Source organism: Camponotus vicinus, unplaced genomic scaffold (assembly GCF_025532165.1).
Source record: "Camponotus vicinus isolate PSW18456_S1 unplaced genomic scaffold, iyCamVici1.0 SCAF_11, whole genome shotgun sequence".
Lineage (NCBI taxonomy): Eukaryota > Metazoa > Arthropoda > Insecta > Hymenoptera > Formicidae > Camponotus > Camponotus vicinus.
The window spans coordinates 13,057,924-13,078,636 of NW_028141947.1; the positions used below are offsets into that span (position 1 = coordinate 13,057,924).

Genomic DNA, 20,713 nt, shown 5'->3' on the forward strand with positions numbered 1-20,713 from the left:
AGTATTAAAAATTACAGTTTAATAGAAGATATTCATTGTATCCAATGTAGACAAGAACGTATTTAACTAAATTTCAAAAGATTGATATGCACATGTTACGCTGCAAGAAGGATCAATCTTGCGTGTTAAGCCATTTCAAGTCGAGAAGGCAGACACGCTACCTCGGTAATCTATGGTCAAAGGAAAAAATTTACTTCGTAAACCCCAAGTAAAGTCCGGTCCCTAACGAATGATTAACAGTATGATAAGTCTCGTCTACCACTAAAAAGCTCAACAACAGATCTAAGATCGATGTAATTTATTAGAAACATCGTTGTATATGTGCTTTTAGAACATTACTTTGCTTTCGATTAAATTTAGAATTTATGTATGTCCAATTATGTTTCACTTCATTTTTCATTAAAAAAATAATATATTTCATTTTTCGTAATAAAATAATATATTTAAAAATTAATAAAAATTTATTTACGAGATATAAATAATATAGTTACTCATAAATTTTATTTCACAAAATTATATTTCAATAATTATTTAAAATCAACAAGTTTTCAATTACTGTATGATAAACAAAAATATTTCCCATTTTCATAAAATACTAAAGACAAATGGATCGTCTAGTTACAACGTCATGGTAGAACCAGACCTATCTAACAAGCTTTGTAACGCTAATATAGTAAGAACAATGCCGAGATGGAGAAAGAGAACATTTCAGGAGGCTTGAAATAGTTAGCGGCTTCGCAAGTAATCTACTTCGTTGACTTTAAATTGCATCTATTCACGTGGAATTTAAGAGTCGGTTTGGAAGCGTAAGAGAACTTTCAAATTAATTAATTCTGATTGTTTAGAAACGTATATCACGAAAATTATTAATATTATCGTGAATTAATTAATTCTAACGATTTGATTACACAGTTCAATCTTGCCGTATGTTTCGCGTTTATGATAAAATATATCGACATATATATCCACAAGCAATGCATAGAATGTTAATGCGCAATTAAATGACATCGTGGATTATGAAAAGTGTTGCGGTTAAAACCGTCAATGCCTTCGTGATGCATTGCGCTGGCGTTGGACATTCAATGACAAATCGGTATACGACAATTAATTTCAGGACAATTTGCAGACCGAATTTACATCGATCGGCAGTTACTGCAATTTATTACAGTCTTCGGGCGCGAGCAATCATAGCCGATAATTAAACTTCTAAACTTCGCCCGATTGCGGAAAGTGCTGCGCAGGCAGGATTGCTTCTCCAGTATCAATTATGACGACAGAAACTCATTAAATCCATTAGATCTCAATGCACTTATCGAATGCTTTTCGTGAAAATATTTTCATTGTCCACTTCATAAAAGTTTCCGGCACAAATAAATCAATAGTAAAATACTCTTTTAAAAATCAATATTCGTGAAGAAAGTAAAAATTAACAAAATGTTAAAAAAAAAGAAAATATATACATATATGTATTTTGTAAGCTTATTTTTCTATTTTTTCGTATAAAAGATTCTAGGCAATCTATTGTAAATTTGCAAAAAGCAACTCATTTAATTCTTAACAGCTTGCAGTCTGTATCTTCTAATTATAAAACAAATTACATAGAATTTTTTACATTTTTAAAGATAACGTGTACTTCTCTTTATATTGAAAAACATGATAAGTCCGAATTTTTCTCAAATCTATACATTACAAAGCAATTGTAAAATTCTGTTATATATATATATATATATATATATATATATATATATATATATATATATTTCAATATTTATATTTAATATTTATTAATATTTATTAATATTTATATATTTCAATATATTACATATGGTATGTAACATCTAATCAATTACCAAAGAATATCCACATCTCTGATCAAAAAATGTTAAAATTGTGCTACCGCAATCAGGCGAAATGCCGGCTTTATACGTATCGTTAGGATTGCCAAACAGACCTAGAAAATACACGGTCGTGATACACAAAAAGGACTTACCTTTGCCGTGCAACTGTTGTCGATTCGTGTCAGCGCGCAAGTTCTCGGCCGTGTGAACCAGTTCGTCTAATTGCGGTTTCTTTTGCTCCAGCTCCCGTAAGACGTTCTGCAAACATAAATCAAAATGACGTGGACATTATTACGAGGTTAATAACCCCTGTCATATCATAAAATATACAGCAACTAACGCGAAACGATGGTTCCCACCGCATGCAACGGTGACGCAGCGCATAGTTTATAATCGATGCGACGTTCAAACTGTTGCAAATTGCAACCTAATGACTAGAAGTCGGACTGCGCGACACATACTTTGTCCAAAAGTTCAATGTATCGATTGAAAGCGCGTATAAGCTTCTAGAGCACGCCGAGTATTTAGGCGCTTTCCACTTAAACTTCGTACTTGGTATAAATCGACTCAATTTTCTGCTTCAGGATACGCTGATTACTATCACGAGGTTTAATTAATTTGTTGTATATTATTTGTGGTATGTACGTCAATATATAACAAAACTTTTAAATAATAAACGCAGAATACTGACACAAAATAAAAGTATGACTGTAAAAATATTAAACAAAAGCAAAAATTTTAAGCTAATTAAAAGCTTTGACAATTTTTCCTACTTAAAACACATTTTTCTTGGGAAAAATTTTTTAAGAATTTTCTATAATAATTTTATATCCGTTTAAACGGCTAAATAAACAGGAATTCTTTAGAAGAAAATTCTTTTCTATTACATAACCGCAAAAGCCAAAATCGAAAGTACAAGCTTTTAGAGAGAACTAATATCCTGATGTAATATTCCACGAAACATTCAGGTCGATCACCTGTTTTTACCCTGCTGTTATAGTTGCCTTTTACCGCACGAATCTATCGATCGCTTGTAAGCTTTCGAGATACTAAGCTCTATATCCGTGGTTCGTTGTAGCAACCATTACATGACCTTTCATTAGAATAGACATATAGATCACTATATCAGCTTTTAATTAACATGTAATCTTGTCTTAGACACTAGTCATTAAAGAGTAACTTGGAAACAAAATTGCGAAAATTATTAATTTCATAACATATAAAACAAAATACGTCAATCTCAATGAAAAATAGTCCTTAAAATTTTTCTAGAAGCTTCAAAATTTTTCTCCAATATACTAATAAAACATAATAACATCGAAGCGAGAAAATTTTTATGAATTCTTAGAATTCTTAGAAACTATCAGTCCCACAAAAAGATTATACAATAAGTATAATTATGTTAAGTCTCACCAATCTGCATTACTCTAGATAGAAGAATACCAAATGCCTTCTCACACACAAGTTCAAAGTCCTAATCCGATTCTTACACTTGATTGCTGATCGAATTAATTTTCGCGATGCCCACCAAGCATGAAATGTTCATTAGGTCCGGTCCTAGTTACTCTTTCCAATATCAAATATCGCTGCCAAGAAAAAGAAACTCGACGAACTAATTTCAACGAACAGGGAATTTCGAAAGATATTAATGCCACACACGCACACACGTATATGTATATGCATCCTAGATATGTATGTATGTACATACATATATATAAAACTTCTACTTTTATGTATCCAATATCCAATTCTTTCGTTCGTAAAATTACTAAACGTATCTTTAATCGATAATCGATGTATCGAGTACAGACTAAGAGAGCCGGAAGATTTTACCTTATTGCTAGTAACCTCATTCAATTTCGCTAGACTCCGGGGATCTTTTCGAAACCATCATGTAGAGAATATATACAGTCGCTAAATACACAAATTAGCCGGCTCCGGAAAACTGCCAGATTAACTTGTTAATTCACTTTGTTCGTTGGCATTATATAATCGCCTTGGCTTTAGCACACACATTATACAATATATACATATTCTCTCATCCGATATGCAAATGAAATTCATTTATCAGCAGATGCGGATTATTAATTGTTTTTATTCCTTTTTTTCATCTGGGAATTCAGTCGATTTCTCTTTTCGAGAAATGCGATTATCAGATAAAAGATATAAAAATATTAATAATAATAATAATAATTGTCACAATTATGACAGTTTTATTTATATTCAAACGTCGCGAAATAATATTCTATGATACATTAAAGAGAATCGTTAATCCACTTAGTGGTACTTTTACTTCCTCTTCCTCTATGTAAAGTGGAGTTATTTACATCCCTCTGACATAATCGATCGCGTGTTACTTCCGTGTCACCAGCCGCTCAGAAAGCTGAACATACACTCGCTTCCCAAAAAGTTCCACTCACGTTAATAAAAACTATGATACATGCAGAGTTTTGCTATATCTTTGTCAGAAAAATATCAGAAAGTTTGGAATTGCAAGTTTTTTGTGTGTTTTTTCAGATCATGTGTATTAATTGCGTGAATGTTATTTACAAAGCTAAAAGAAATGAAATAAATTTTTCAAGAAAGTTAGAATTTTATGTAACAATGAGTGAATTGAAAATGGAGAATTTTCAGCTTAGCTTCAATTTTTTCACTATGCTTCTTCCTTTCTATTCTTACCCTTTTCTTCGTATTCATGTACTTTCTACAGCCAGGAGAACAAAAGAATGTCAATCAAATCGAGGAGTGACCGTATAACATAGATAGGACACGTTAACCGAGTACTTCACTTCGATCCATTCAAATAGCAAGAGCCAATGGCCTGACACATTTCGATTCTCCAGTAGTAACCAATGGAAATCCCGTAGGATTGAATTCGATGAAACAGGAGCCGCGAGAATTTCATCGAATATCAGATGTCCCAGCCATTATAGTTAAAGAACATTATCGTTTACATTGGAGAATAAAATTAGAAAAGTTTCATGAAAATTTCCGCACTTTCGTTCTTAATACAAAAAACGATTCGTAAATTGAAAATATCGCCTAATCACTCGTAAAATTATACTGATTAAAAATTACTAAATTATCATTAGATATCGTATTATATTAAATTATAATGTATCATATATGATAATAATCTCACAACGCATTAAATATTATAAGCTCATGCCAGACCATGTTCTTGGTAGTATAAATTGTTGATTTTCATATGTATACATTAATGTATGCCCATTTTCGATAAAAGATTAATATCAAAGTTGCACGCGATAGATCAGCATTATTACTCTGTTGTTAATATAAATAAATTATAATGTAGTTTACTTTACCACCGGAAAAAGATACCAAGGTTGCTATATATTATATGCAATATCATAGATTCTCTTTTAATCAATATCTTTAACTATAAAAGATAATATCAAAAACAATGAAATATATATAATACTAGAAAGTACACATTTTGATTATAATACTCGTGCAAAATAATTTGTTTGATACACCGCCAAATGAATTTACTGCTATATTAACTAAAACCAAATTAAACTGCGTTACAAGATAACTCGGCTAATTTCCTCTTAACGACACTTTCCTTCATCTCCCATCGGGCACGTTAAACTTCATACACTGGCAATTAAATTTTAATCTTCGCGAAATGGCTCCGATATAATCTACCAGAAAGTCCGTGAATAACGTCAACGGGATGTAGATTCAACGAATACGATTTACGAAATGAAGCGTGATGTGTGCGAATATAACTCTCGCGTAATGTTGCAAAGTGTAAAATTCAAGGTTGATTTAACATACTAGGAGCATTTGTACGACAATAAAATGCGAGTGCCGTATATTTCTCGGAGAGTGTAACAAAGCTTTAATTAAACAATAATATCTATGGCATAACTCGCTCGAGCCCATTGAAGTCAGTCGATGTGCGAAAAATGTAACGGAAAATTTACATAACGCGAGAAGAAGATAACGTTCTAAAAAATACATAATATATACAAGAGATACATAATGAAATGAAAGTAATAAGGAAAGCAAATCGAAGAAAAATGCATAAACTAATTCAATGTGAAAATATTAAACTTGTTGGCATATAATTGTTTCTTATGATATTTTCTGATTTGCATTTTTTTATTATAATTATTGATATAAAAATATTTTATTTAACATAGTAACAAATATCTTTTCTTATTACTTTCAAGCGACATGACAATCTCTTTCTTTCATTCTTGTACTATTATATATGTATATAATTCCATTCTCATCATTCCATTTCATAACAAAATATTTTTTTACTAAATAATATCTTATTAAGTAAGATAATATATTTTCTTATTTAAAAAAATATCTTTAAAAATCAATGTCCCTATTAAAACTCCAAGCTTACGAGAATAATGCCATGTTAAATGTCTCGCATAAATATACGCTACACGTATGAGTAAGAGGTGCGTGTTCTGAAGGGGTAAGTTCCGTTCAAGATCAGACCACGAGTAAACAGTTCGTCGAAGAAAATTGAACACGAAGAAAACTTTTGACGTCCCATTTAGCGCAATCCTTCGAAATGTTCCCGCGGAGAAGCAATTTACCGGCAAGTAAGTAGAAAGTTCGACGTAAAACTTGGCGCGTTCTGACAACATTCGTAAACGTGTCTCCGAAACGCTCACAGCGGTTAGATAAATATCCCGAGAAAATTATGTTTATTATTCGTATTACGAGAGATTGATAGTCGACAACAAGTCCGTAATAAAATTTATATAAAGTATTATAACGTGAATATTGCGCGTAAACGACATTACGATACATTTTATGTGGCAGTTTAATGAAAAATTATAATCTCCCCTCTTGCATTGAAATTCCAATTGAAAGAACATACACTGAAAAAATTGTATTCTCAACTTAAGAATATGCCATTTATCTTTAGAATATATACTAAAATAGGCGCCAAGAGGAGATCCTCTTGGCGCTATATTCTAAAAATAAGTGGCATATTCTTAAGTTGAGAATACAATTTTTTCAGTGTACGTGAAACACCCATCATTTGTAGACTAATTAAAAAATATTTGATAAGATAATAAAAACTCGTCATATGATTTATGGGAAATGTCTCATCGTTCGATCTGAGAATATACGGCCGGTTACAGAGTTGTCAGTTTGGTAGTTGCACAGAAATAACTTTTCCAACTATGAAATATTCTCTCATAAGCGACGCGATGGATCTTACACGGTAATGTCATTCATTATCCAAAGTGCAACGTGGCGACCGTAGTAAGATGCGCAACTTTCTCGATCTACTCATACATTATTTGATATGACGTTCATAAAAAATGTAGAAGTTCAACGTCATTCAATTTCTCGCAGCATTTTCTATTTGTTTAATGAAATCTATATTATTTTTACAGCGTGACGCGAGATCATGACATAATTTTCAATCGTATCTTTTTATCAATATCTTCCACAATTGCCCACGATACGAAAAAGCAAGAGCTGTACTGACACTTCTTCGAGAACTGGAAAATAGCGGCTGTAAAAAGCAGGAGCGAACGCAAAAAGGTCGAGTCGCGATATATAACGCAAACAAGGAGGAGGCAAGATATCGGACAGCGTCGTGGCAGAAACCGTTGCTTTTCTAAAGAAAATAAAAGTACGCTAACGAAAAAAAGAAGATGAAGAAGCCGGGAAAAGAGAAATGGCTGCACAACAGAGGATATCTCGCCGAGCTGACTTACGAGCGACCAACGAAAAATTTCACTGCACCTTCGTTCTCTCTTCGCATGTTTATCCTCAATATTACCATCGTCGTGGTTTTAGTATGAAATATTCCCGCAAACATTGTAAATTGCGTTTTCTCTCGCTCGAAGTGTAAGCGTCTTGTCTCGACGTGGCGATAAGAAAAATTTCGAGCGTGCCTCAAACGACACTATTACTGTGCAGCCGCGAACAAAGCAAAAGAATACAAAATTATTGAACAACACGAGCACTCTAAGCGTTTCTCGAGTGTATATTGATGCCAAAGGCGACGCACTTTTTTCCTCTAATCATTCTTCCAGCGATAATGACATTTTTTGCGCAACATTTCTTTTTCAAAGATAAAGATATGGCTACTAAACATAATTAACGCAACATGTGCCAGCAATTACGCTAACAATTTATATAAAATATATGTAACTTTATGTTTAAAAAATCTATTCAAACCGCAAACAGCAATAGATGTTTAAGTTTGTATAATTTACTGTCTCTTTCTCTTTCTCTCTTATAAAAATACTAATTATAAAAATTAAATTATAAAATTATAAAATTACATTATGAAATTAAATTATCAAATTATAAAAATTAAAAAATATTTAAAACAGATATTAAAAATATTTAAAACAAATTTAATTTATAAACAATTTATATTTCATAATTGTAAGAGATTAAAACACACCATAGAAATATTTATTTTTTTCATACATTTTTATCCTTACATGAAACACAAGAAAGAATCCAAAGGGGACGAAAATTCCGCATCGAGCGCGGTAGAAACGTGGTCAATTTCAGATATTGAGAGTATGTTTCCCGCAAATGTTGCCCGCGCAAAGCTTCTCGCCGATTTCAAAGAGTTCTGCCTCTTCCATTCTTTTTCTCTCTCCCTCTTTTTCTCTCTATTCGCTTTGCTCCTTTTTATTCACTTACGTTAAAGCGAAGCTGCAGGGTGCCGGTGTACATAGACGACGCGGCCGACGTGCCGGGCTGAGAAGACTCCTTCCGATCCATCGCACAGGGTCTCCCTCACACTTTGCGTCGCGCACGATAGCTTTTGATAGCTTCTTTTTTGTCTTTTGCCGGACACGGTCACTTTACGCTCATGTATCTAGCCGGATCGGACAAAGCACATAAGCGATAGTTCTGCCAATCACGCGCGCACTTTGACTCTGCCGCTGCCGTCACCCGTTAAATCGGAGCAGCTATCGTGTAAAAAAGCTCGTATGCAGTCTGGATTAACAAAACATCTATACATATATGTACATATATATATATATGTGTATATGTGTACATATATACACATATACACATATACACATATGTACATATGTACATATATATATATGTGTATATATGTGTATATATATATACACATGTTTACGCGATATAAAATTTTTCCGCGGTCCCCTGAGCTCTTTCAATCGAGCGTTTCTCCATATGATTCTGTCCAACAATGCGTCGGATTAAAATGATAATAGTAGGAAATAAAAATATGAGCATTTTTACAATTTTAAAATTTCCGTTGTAACTTGTTCCAAAATGTCATATTTACTTGCGAGGTCTCATAATAGACAATGCGTTTTTGAAGACAACTTATATAATCTATATATCCCGCTCCAGATAGATTTTTTAATAACGGAGCGCGCTGTTGCATTTATATCTCATACAAACTTCCACTATTTTCACGGCTAGATTACACTAATATTTTCTACTCTTTCGTCTTCATAAAGTAAATTTTCCGTGTAATCCATCAATACGTTATCATAATCGTTTACGCATCGTATAACATGAAAATAAAGTGAAAACTACACAGTTCGTCATCTTGCTATAGTTTTCATATATGTACTCTATCGACCGACACGAGGTATCGATTTTTAATAACATTAAAAGCAAGGAAGCTTAGAAATTAAATTCTTCCAAAAAAACATTCTTTCTTTTATAGTATATATAAAATCAATGAGGATGCAGTTAATCGATAATTTACCTTTCGTGCAGTTATTTAAAAATGGAAATAGCGCATTTCCTTACTAAAATAAACAACGAAAATCGAAAGAAAAAAAAGAAAAGAAATAACGATACGCGCACTAATGAAAAATATATTACTTTTGATCAAACGAGAAGAGCATATCAGGAAAGACAAAATGTCAAACCATTGCCTGTCAGGCTGTCAGCTCGCATCGGCTTGCATAGTCCAAATCGTTGATGTGACACGTAATGCGAACATAGCGGCCACCCGCAATGTCAAAACTCCGAGACATCCGAGACAGCGTTAGGGCGGATAAAAGATTCAATTTCATCACAATGAAAATGCTTTCGAAAACGGACCTAAACTCGGACGTTGTCGATTCCAAATAGTTTACGAAAAGTGCGAAAAACTAGTCGATATTAGTAATGAATAAAAGATTTTGTTCACGTATTAACGTAAATATTGGATGTCGCGTATGTAACATTGTGCATGAGACATCGTAAAAATTTAATTTTCAACCAATTTTGTCGAAATGATCAGTTATTACTCTCTTTAGCACTTCTTCAATACATGTATATTTGACGTAGCGATATATATCGTCTAATGTCTATCATTTGATAGAAAAATTCCGTATTTTATTCGTAAAGAAAATATAATATAATTGTAAAAATTATATCAAACATTATATCAATTATATCAATATAATCTTGATAACGCACAAAATTTTGCTAGAACACATTTTACTTTTCATAAATTCCGTTTTCATCTTTCTTTATGATTTATTCGCCAATTTCATTTTATGATACTTTAATAACTATGTTTCGTCTATAAAATATGAGTATGTATTTTATATTAAACAATAACACGGATTGCTCTTGTAAAAAATCTAATATAAAACATATTTGTAAAAGAATTTAAACAAACACATAAAATTGGAGAATAAAATTCTAAAATTTCGTATACATGCTATAATATTGTACGACTAGTCTATAATTTGTTAATGCATTATGTCTATAATCGATTTACTAAACTCAATTGTTGAAAGTTACAAAAGTGTATTTTGCTAAAACACATCTCACAGTTCTACTAAAATGTTTTAGTTTAAATCAACCACATATAGTTTGAATAGACAAGTTCAAACCAGTACAGTGTTTCTCGTTTTACTATACGATATTCGTTCGGTGACGCCGGATTTTCCCCGCGACAAGGAGGGAGGAAGGAGTCGTGAGACAGAGATAGAGAGGAAGCCGGGTATGCTGTATCGATTTTCGTTTCGTTCGGTATTTCGCCGGCTGCATCTCTAATTTTCATTGGGCCCCTTTCGTCAAAATTAGATTATCGATTCCACGTGCGATAGCAGATCTTTAATACGATTACGTATATTTAAACACTACAAATCGTGAGAGCAAAACAATAAAGAGTTCGATTTTAAATCACTCATGTAAATAATTATTCGTGACTTTTATATTATAAAAAGTTAAAAAATCACAAAAATCATCAAGTCTCTTGCAAGAGCGAGTATGGTAAATTCAAATTCGACATTAAATAAACGTAAAATATTAAATGTAAATCAATTTTGGAAGAGATGTAAATAACAAATAAATTTATAGTGTATATTATATAAAATAAATATGTGTTATTTACGTCTCTTCAAATGATATACATAGATGGTTGATACAATTTATCAAAAACTGCACTTGCCGACCTATATGTTGATAGATGACAGTAAAAAATTATCGATACTGTTTAAATTTAGCAAAATCGATCATGCATAATTCTGATGATATCTCGCAAAAACCTATAAATACAAGATTTCAAATTTTCGGATAATCAGCTTCCCATTCGTTAACAAGACAAATATTTGTAATTTGCTGTGTACAGGCTGAGTAACCATGTGCGCAAACACATTGTACGTCGAGAGCTGCGTTAACACTAAAAATCGTAAAACTGTCCACGACAGTGATACAAAAAGTGCAACCGAAAGCGTAGCGAGAGATTACGTGCAATCGATCGATGATCGTATCAACAATAATTAATAAATAACTCCGCCACGTCGCGCTACATGATTTTCGAACGCGTGTACTTCGATGGAAGCGCGTCGTCGAACTGAATTCAGCATCTGACGCTGCTTCATGGGTACCCTTGGTAGCCAGGGAACGATGTATATATATATATATCCTCCATCCTACGGGATGTATATGGAGTCCGTAGGGTGCAAAATTCGTATAGCGAAGGGTGCTGCTTAGCGAATGCTGCGAGCTTTATACGAAATTCGAAGCAAACGTGGATTTATCCATCATTGATTATGAAGAATTTGTATAAATTTCTCACTTCTTGACAAATCGGAAATTACCGTCTTGTCAAAAATATCTAAGTTCAAAAAACTGATTATCAATCGATCGATAGTAATAAACTTCACATAAGGAAATATAAGATGAGCGTGTGCTAATAAGCTTAAAGTAATTTTCATCGGGAAATATTCAGCTTGCACGCTTAAAAATAGAGCTAATATGTATACCTCGACAAATATATCCAAGTCGATTATCTATTTTTTTATTCAATTTTATAATGTATAATAAATAATGCAAAATAAGTTATGCGTCAATCGCAATCTTTTTAAATAAAATTGTAATATGATATAGAGATCGCAGTTTTAAAATTAAATAAAACTTTTAAATGCAAAACGTGTGTTTCAACCCGTCGCTGCCATTACACCAAATCCAATGGAACAGGGATCGACAAAGAAGATGCGTATTGCGCACACGCAAAACACTCCACCGTGTTATAATTGCAAAGGCGTAAAAAGATCTCTTAACCACCCCAATGCGATTCTATTGAAAACACATTACCGTATAAAATTTAAATGCTACTTTATTACGGTAAATTTAGTTATTAAATCCTGCCTAATTATACTGTAAATTTAATAATTAAATCCTAAATAATTATTCCGCTACATTATGCCGTATGAAAATTTTCATAATGCGTTGTTTAGGAAAAAATTGTGCAATATTATATATAATATATATATATATATATATATATATATATATTAATAAATTATTTTTTATTACATTTAATATAGAATATTAAGATATGACATAAGTATGCTTATTTTGTCACGTTTAATGCTACGTTAATATAACGTTAAAATTATTAGTTTTTAATATTATATTTTGCTTTTAAAAATTTGGAATAGTGTTTCTAAAATATTATATATATATAGCATCTATAAGAAATTTAAGCTTAAATTTAAATTAAATTATCCAGAGAACGCCTCGTATGGCTTGAAACGATAGTCAAGTATTCTCATGCAAATAGGTTTGTCTAAAACTATTGAAAATCTCGCGAGAAAAGCTCGCGCAACTCGCGCAGGTATGCTTATCAACCGCGAACATATTTCCTCGGGCTGTATCGCGTCGCCGAGTTTCATGATTGCATTTTTCGTCGCCTACGGACATAGGAATGAAAGATGCAAAAGGTAGTATGACGGAGATGAAATGGGAAAAATAATAAGTACGCATAGAGAAGGCAAAAGCACGTGAGAAATTTTGTAATCAATCAGCGAGTGAAATTTCATTAAATATATTTAAAAAGTATTATCAAATAATGTTTTCACACATGTGATATAAACGTGCTAATGGGTTCTAAAATTACTTTTACGCGGCAAGCAAGTACTCACTCTACCGTAAATTGTATTTAATATGATAAAAGCAGCATATAGATAACAAAAATATTGCGTTGATAAATTAACAAGCTAACTATTGTTGATATTAATATCAATTATCATATATAATCAAAAAAAGCAAAAATATCAAGTATCTCGCAACATAAACCACTTTTTTAGAAATATGTCGCTTTTTTAGCAAAAATACACGGATCGTATATCCACTACACGAATGTAACACGAAAGTAACCACGACGTATATGAAGATGTACGGTTTATGTCACAAACGCATTTGTGCCATTAACCGAAGTGCGCGACGACTGGCACGAGTGGCATAAAAGCAAGCAACTGCAAGCCTTCCTCCTTCCTCTCTAAATCATAAAATATCAAATGGCATAGTGACAAAAAAAATCAAAATCGCTTGACACGTGAAAAGGATAGGATGAAAGTGACTAACGAAATGAAAAAAAAACGCAAATTATTCTCCAAGTTAGAAATAAATGTGCGTGTTTGTATATCTATGTGATATGTGTATCATGTAAAAACGCTCCAGATATATTACAAAAATATCATAATGCGTCATGCGAGCACGCTTAAGGTCTGCTAAATGTTTTTAAAATATAGAGCAATTACCTAAAGTGGACAAATACAAATTAAATAATGTTTCGCGAAAATCTTTTAACAAAACAACAATTAAAATAGCCAATAGTTTAAATATAATTGAAATATATATCTTACAATATTTACATATCAAAATATTACTGAATTATATTATCATTTATTTTGTAGCTACTATTTATTTTATTACGATATAAAATATGCGTGTATCACAAAAATTCAACATTATTTTTATCTAAGATATATAAATATAAAATGTAAAATTTTTAAATTTCACAAATTTTACAATATATTAGTACAACATATAATTATTAAAATTTTAATCATAAAAAGTTTATAAATCACACGAAAGAGTTAAAATAATATACGAAAAAATAACTTTGCTGAAAGCAGTTACATATAACAACGTAAACATGCAGTTAAAAAAGTTTATTAAAATTACCTACGGCCACATGATTATACAAACGAGACGTTTGTCGGCTTTTCTTTGCGATACCCTTTTTAACAAGCTCGGTCTATTTTATGTAACTATATATATTCTCATCGCGCACTATGAACTTTCTATGTGGCTCAAAATGTCGGCTGTAAAAAGTCTGCAATTCCATAACATTAATTGAAAAAATTTTCGCGGAGAAAAATGCAGTAATTAAATATCCCAGTGTATATGATGCCACATACTTTATAGCAGGAACTTCGTAACTGCAATACACATGCAAACATGCTCTTCTTGCACAGTATTTCATAAAGAAAAAAAAAACAATGTTCAAAAGCAATATGTATATTATATATGTGTGCAATTTTTGTATCTTTGTTTTAGTATTTTTTCAAAACAAAATATTTATAATTAATAATAAATATAATTATTGAAAATTCTTTTTATAAGATTTTCACAGATACATATACATGTTTAAATTATAATGTTATACTCAATCTTTTCGTACTATAAAATCATAACAGAAAATACTTTTTCTCAAAACTTGGATCAAAAGTTGGATTTTGCTTAGAAAAAAGAATTAATTGAATATAAAATTAATTTACAATAGTTAACTTTTGCAACAAAGTTGTTACGTCGAAGTTCGACATTACTGAAGGTATAAGTCGGTTATGAAAGTCTAACGATATAAATTACGGAAATAATTATAGTATCTAGCGAGGCGGAAACAAACTTCGTCAAAACTCGGTCTAATTAAATATTATACTTCTTCCTACTTTCTGAGGTACGAAATTCTATGAAATAAAAGAAATAAGTAAATCAAAAAATTTCACAATTTCTTTTTCAAATATAAAAATAGGAAATTTAAAAACATTTATAATTATCTTCTGTAAATTTTTAACGTAATAAAAAAAATCGCAACATTTATTATTAAATCTGAAAAATATTAGATGAAAACAAAACTATTCACAAAAAAATGACAAATTATCTATAGAAAATTAATCTTCAGTTTCAACAGTAATAATGCAATCGATTTTACAAATGTTACAATGACATATAATATCATATTCTTTCTTGAAATATCAAATCACATTTCAGATAATTAAAGCGCTTGTAAAATTAAAAGAAAAGAAAGCAATTCTGTTAGTCGATTTATCGTTTTATTTGAATCCAATAATCTCACTGATGATGCCTAATCGCGAAATCACATGAGAATGAATTTTATCTGAAATTAATACGTATCTATATTAATGGAATGGACAAGAAGGCGGCGAAATTTCAATTTTCATGAACAATCTACGACATTCTGTACACAGCCGATGCGTATAACTGTATATACAAGCTGTAAGCTCATACGCATGTTATGGAATGAGGACGACTATTCACCAGATACCGGCATAGCCGGGAAATTGCGAGATCGTGGAAGGTTCTTCATAACTACAGACGCGCGCGCGCGCAGCTTCCTGGCATTAGTCCTTCGCGTTGCTGGTATAAGGAGCGCAACCCTGAAATCCTGTGAATCCTATGGGGAAAAGCGATGAGATGGCGTGCCAGACTTATCAGACATCGGCAACAAAGCCGGACGAAGGAAACGAAAGAAATAATGAAGCAGACGTTTATTGTAACCGGTGTGAGGGACATCGTCCGAAAGACGAAGAAGCTTGTATAGCTTGTACAAGATTGCACACGCTGTAGAACAATCAGCGAGGGAATGGTTTACGAACAATATAGACATTGTCATCGTAGTGAGAAAAGAGATTACGAATTCTCCTTCATTACTTGTAAGATTCCTTTCAAGAGATATAAGTAAATAAAATAATTTATTAATAATAGATTATAAATAACCATATATTACAGTTTATGATCAAATAATTATTACTTAAATAATTAAAAAGATAGAAAATTATTTTTAAAAAGTAATCTAAAATTGATAATAATATCCATGGTTTAAATACAATTCTATTGAATAAGTTATTCGTTTATTTAAAATAGCCTATAGGACAAAGAAAAATTTCGCGAATTTTAAACAATAACAATTTATTTTTAATGTTAATATAAAAAGAAAAAGGATATATAGTCCATATTTTGCTATTAAAATATATTAAATTTAAAAATATTTGTTTTACGAGAAATTTGAATTGAGAGATGTCAAAAAAAGTAATTCGTATAATAAAAATATAGTAGAAATTGTTATTATCGGAAATCCATGATGTTCGATAAAAACAATTAATATTTATAACGCATTCATATGTATGTGTCATGTTTTGTTATTGTTTGATTGTTTGAACACGTTCTTGTTACGATAGTTACTCTACTTTATAAAAAACTTCATCGTTTAAAACAAGAATGCGAGTGACTGAAAGCACATTTCACGCCAACATATAGCTCGGATCTCGTAATTGGGCTTTGTCGGGCGAATCCTGTTACGTGGCAGGTGACGACAATGACTTGTGTAATGTTAACAGTGGAACAAGCTTAAGTAAGCTCGTGAGATAGAGAGACAAAATCTACTGTGACAATTACGAGACGACTATAATTGTAATATGATTTAAAGTGAGATGTCAGCATTACTTCGTACAAATATCCTAGTCGCGCATTGTCGAATATATATAATTCTCTCTCTGTTTCTCTCGGATATATAATTAGCTTCTGGATTTACTTAACCAAAATTAAGCGGGACAAAATCTAACTCGAAATATCAACTATCGACATATATGCGAAGAATTCAATACATTCTCTGAAATCCCTGTCTTTTCATTCCCTGCACCTTTCGCGAGTCAAAATATCTTCCTCAGTTTCCTCCCAATCGGAAATCAATAACAACGCTACCGTAACAAACCTATTGTTTTCGGTCATCCCTCAAAATGCGTCCGAAAATTTTGCATCTCCGTTCTGAAGTATAAGCAGAAAGAATACCCCGTATGATTTGGCGTTTGTCAGAATACAATTTCACTGATCAATCAAATGCGTCATTTGTCTCATTCACAACCGTCTGGTGTGCGGCGCGAGAAAAAAAAATGACTCCGCTTCCGCGTCCGAATAGAGAAGAATTTCTACCCGAAGGAAACCTTATCACGCCGATTTTCTTTTCGAAGTGTTCTCATTAACGAACAAAAAATCTGCCATGTGCAACATTATTTTCGTTCGAGAAAGAATGCTGCCATATTGAAAAAATTAATGAATCATATTATTTCCCCCTCATTTACATTCATGTGTCCTTAAAAAAAGTGTGTGTGTGTATTATAATGAATCCTATTAAAATTAAAATGTAAAAGGATGAAGAAAGAAACATAATTATCGTCAATCAAAATTACAATTACGCCTCGAGAGAAATGGAGCGGAAATATTTGGCGCGGTTTTAAAAGTGGTAGAGTATTAAAATGGGAGTTTGAAATTGCGAAACTCTTGCGCCCTTACGCGGAAGAATGCGACTCGGAAAATGCCAGTTTCTCAAAGTTGACATTGTGCAAGCTTCCGCGACTTAATGCAGAAAAGCAAGAGGAATAAAGGAGCGTACGATAATGTACTCTCTGTGTCTTGGCCCGAGAAAATTTACGATAAACGTTCGTATTATTTTCGCGGTAAACTTTTTTCATGGGAGAACACTGCTATGAGAATGTGATGGGGAAGAAAAGCCAGATATGTATATTCGAGAATATAAAAATGTCTCGATAACGTGCAAGTTTTTACGGCAGAAATCCATAATAGAGCCGTATCGCATAGCGTTTTTATAGTCTAATGTTAGATTTACAGAGTCCCATAATCAGCGAATACAAAAAGCTGTATGATAAAGTAAGAAAAGGAAGTCATGTCATAAAAAGTTTATTATTGCAATTGCGAGTTTGAAAAAAATTTCATGTATGATATAATATATATATATATATATTTAAAAACTTCATATTTAATCCAAGAAGAAATATAATACAAAATAAATAAAAAAAAACATAAAAAGAGAAAGAGATATCAATCTTTTACTAAATATGATATGTGGTAACTTTGCATATATATAAAAAAAGTATAAAATGTAATTCAATAAATGTAAAAAGATAATGTTATATTTAATTATTTCTTGTGTAACGATTTTACTCGATAATCATTTTATATACATATATAAATTATATAATACAATAATAATCATAAGAAACTGTACATGAAATATATTAATATGTATAATTTAAGAAAAAGTACATTATATCATACATTTCGGTAAAGTGGATATTCTTCTAACTTATCTGTTACGTTGTCTATAAAGTGAGATTTCGTGTCGCTCGCAATTCTGGATATCGATCCATTAAGTCCAATGCAATTAACGACTATGGCGGAATAACGCGCGCAACACGACGCCGCGACGTCGACGCACAAAGGAAGGCGTGGCAATGTTCGTCGGAACCCTTAATGCCAATGCCAATGTCAGGGCTTTCCCGGTCAATCACCTATCCTAAACACCCCTACCTTTGTACCTTGGAAACTGGTCGTAGCCCTTAATCGCGATCAAAGGAGCTTCTCTCTTCCTATCATCATTCGCTGATAACTTTTCCACTCATGGTATTATACCAGACTGATTTTGTGAAAAAGACGGGCGATGAGCACTTACCCCTGCAGCGAGCACTCGAGTCAAACCCTGGGGGTTGAAATATCGACTGCATGGCAATGACAGTTTGCCAGGTTACCGACGCTGGAGCTTTTAGCTCTCTGCTGCTTTTACCGCACAAGATACGATGAGACGATGAAAAACCATAATGATATATATACATGAATTTCGCGATATCTATTTGAAAAGATCGGTAACCGATAATTATCGCAAAATAAAATTCTTAATGCATTGAAAATAAAGCGCAAGTTATTATTATTTAAGTAATAAAGCAGATAAGCAGCGCGTAAAAACGCCCACGATTTCGTGACCGCCGCTTTCGACGGCAGAATCGTTGTTGTTAAAACAAGAATAAAGGAAAGGAAATAAAAAGAAAAAGCGACAGGCGAGCTTCCAATAATGCCACGCAAGCACGAATGAGGTAGCTTGGAAGCATTGCAGCTTGACTCGGCAAATTACGATAAACTTCAAAGGCACGACAACGTCCCGGCAATCGTTCGTTCGCGTTTGGAATCTTTACAGCTAAGGCGGTTCAATAAAAGCACATGCGACTAATCAAAATATAAATAACGTAAGTCACGATACACACTAGATAATTCAAGATTATCACATGTGTAGATCTTGTTATTTTCGAGTATGTGCAAATAAATAATTTTCCTATTATACTTTTGAAGGATCTCGCGTTGAAAACATATCTTATAAATTGTATCTCATAATAAATAAATATTGTTTTAATTTAATTATTAATATTATAATATATATAATTATAGATATTTATTCAAAAAGCAATGTGCTGCGTGTAAACAATAGTTTTTGATAATTGACTCACCTTTTGCTTATCAAGAAGATGCATAATTTCGTCGACATCGCCGACGACTACGGATTGTTGTCGCAACATCCCTTCTTCGACCGTAAGCCAGTCACGTATCTGCAACATAAGCGGCAATCTCATAAGCGAGCAAAAAAATTATAATAATGTACTATATTGTAACAAGAAGTCGTGATATAAATGATGATTCATATTTGCTGAATTCTCTTTATGTTAAAAAAAAACCTGTGCAATTAACGAAAAATTATAATATTTTTCTATTAAAAAAATAAATAAAGATGATATCAAACAGATAATCATTTTCAAAACAAGAACGTGACTTTAAATTAACAATATATCTTCGATTACTAGTTAATTTATAAATCGATAAGTTATCACAAATGGTACATTAAAAAATTAGCCGTAGCAATTAACTCGTGTCTCTTGGGAAAGTGCGAATCGGCGGGAAATGTCTCTATCATCCAAAAGTGGTTCAAATGAGATGGAAAAGAGCCGTTGGCTAGCGAAAAGGGAAGGAGAGGCAAGACCGGAATCAAGATATTTGCTGCCGGAAATTAGTAGGGAGTGTCCGTTCGTAAGTGGCCGACTTCGATTTACGTCGTACCACAATATCCATTAAGAAGTAAGGATAAATGAACATGAAATGTACTGGGTATTCTGAAAAATTTCTATCGAACTTCGAAGAAATATTCCGTGTGATTGCAATTTAAATTCTTGATCCAAGTTTTATTTTCGCAACATGTTAAATAATAACATGTGGAATAAATAATCGTATGAAGTAATTTTCAAAGAAAATAATATCCACTCGCAAAAAACAGTTTACAACTTAATTATTGTAAATGGATTAGAATCAGCAATACACAGCGTGAGTAAGCACTCTCAATTGTGTTATAAATTTACATTTTCCAACAATCATTACGATGGAGTTTTTTCTTGTAAATGGCTCTATCGGTGCGTTTAATTAAATATCAAGGCGAGTTGCGTAATCGCATTTCCATTGGAACAACTACGAATTGTAAAGCCAATAATAAATTT

The 20,713-nt window shown here is 32.1% G+C and overlaps 1 protein-coding gene across 8 annotated transcripts in view; it reads right to left on the bottom strand.

Annotated features, from left to right (window-relative positions):
* LOC145961499 (dystrophin, isoforms A/C/F/G/H) overlaps positions 1-20,713 on the bottom strand; it is a 425,853-nt gene that overhangs the window by 306,532 nt on the left and 98,608 nt on the right. For all 8 annotated transcript variants that reach the window (XM_083081735.1, XM_083081731.1, XM_083081730.1 and 5 more), the window contains 2 exons: positions 19,679-19,777; positions 1,991-2,096 (listed from right to left, as the gene is read on the bottom strand). In XM_083081735.1, coding sequence (XP_082937861.1) covers positions 1,991-2,096; positions 19,679-19,777 — 205 coding nt within the window. The remainder of the gene's footprint in view (positions 1-1,990; positions 2,097-19,678; positions 19,778-20,713) is intronic.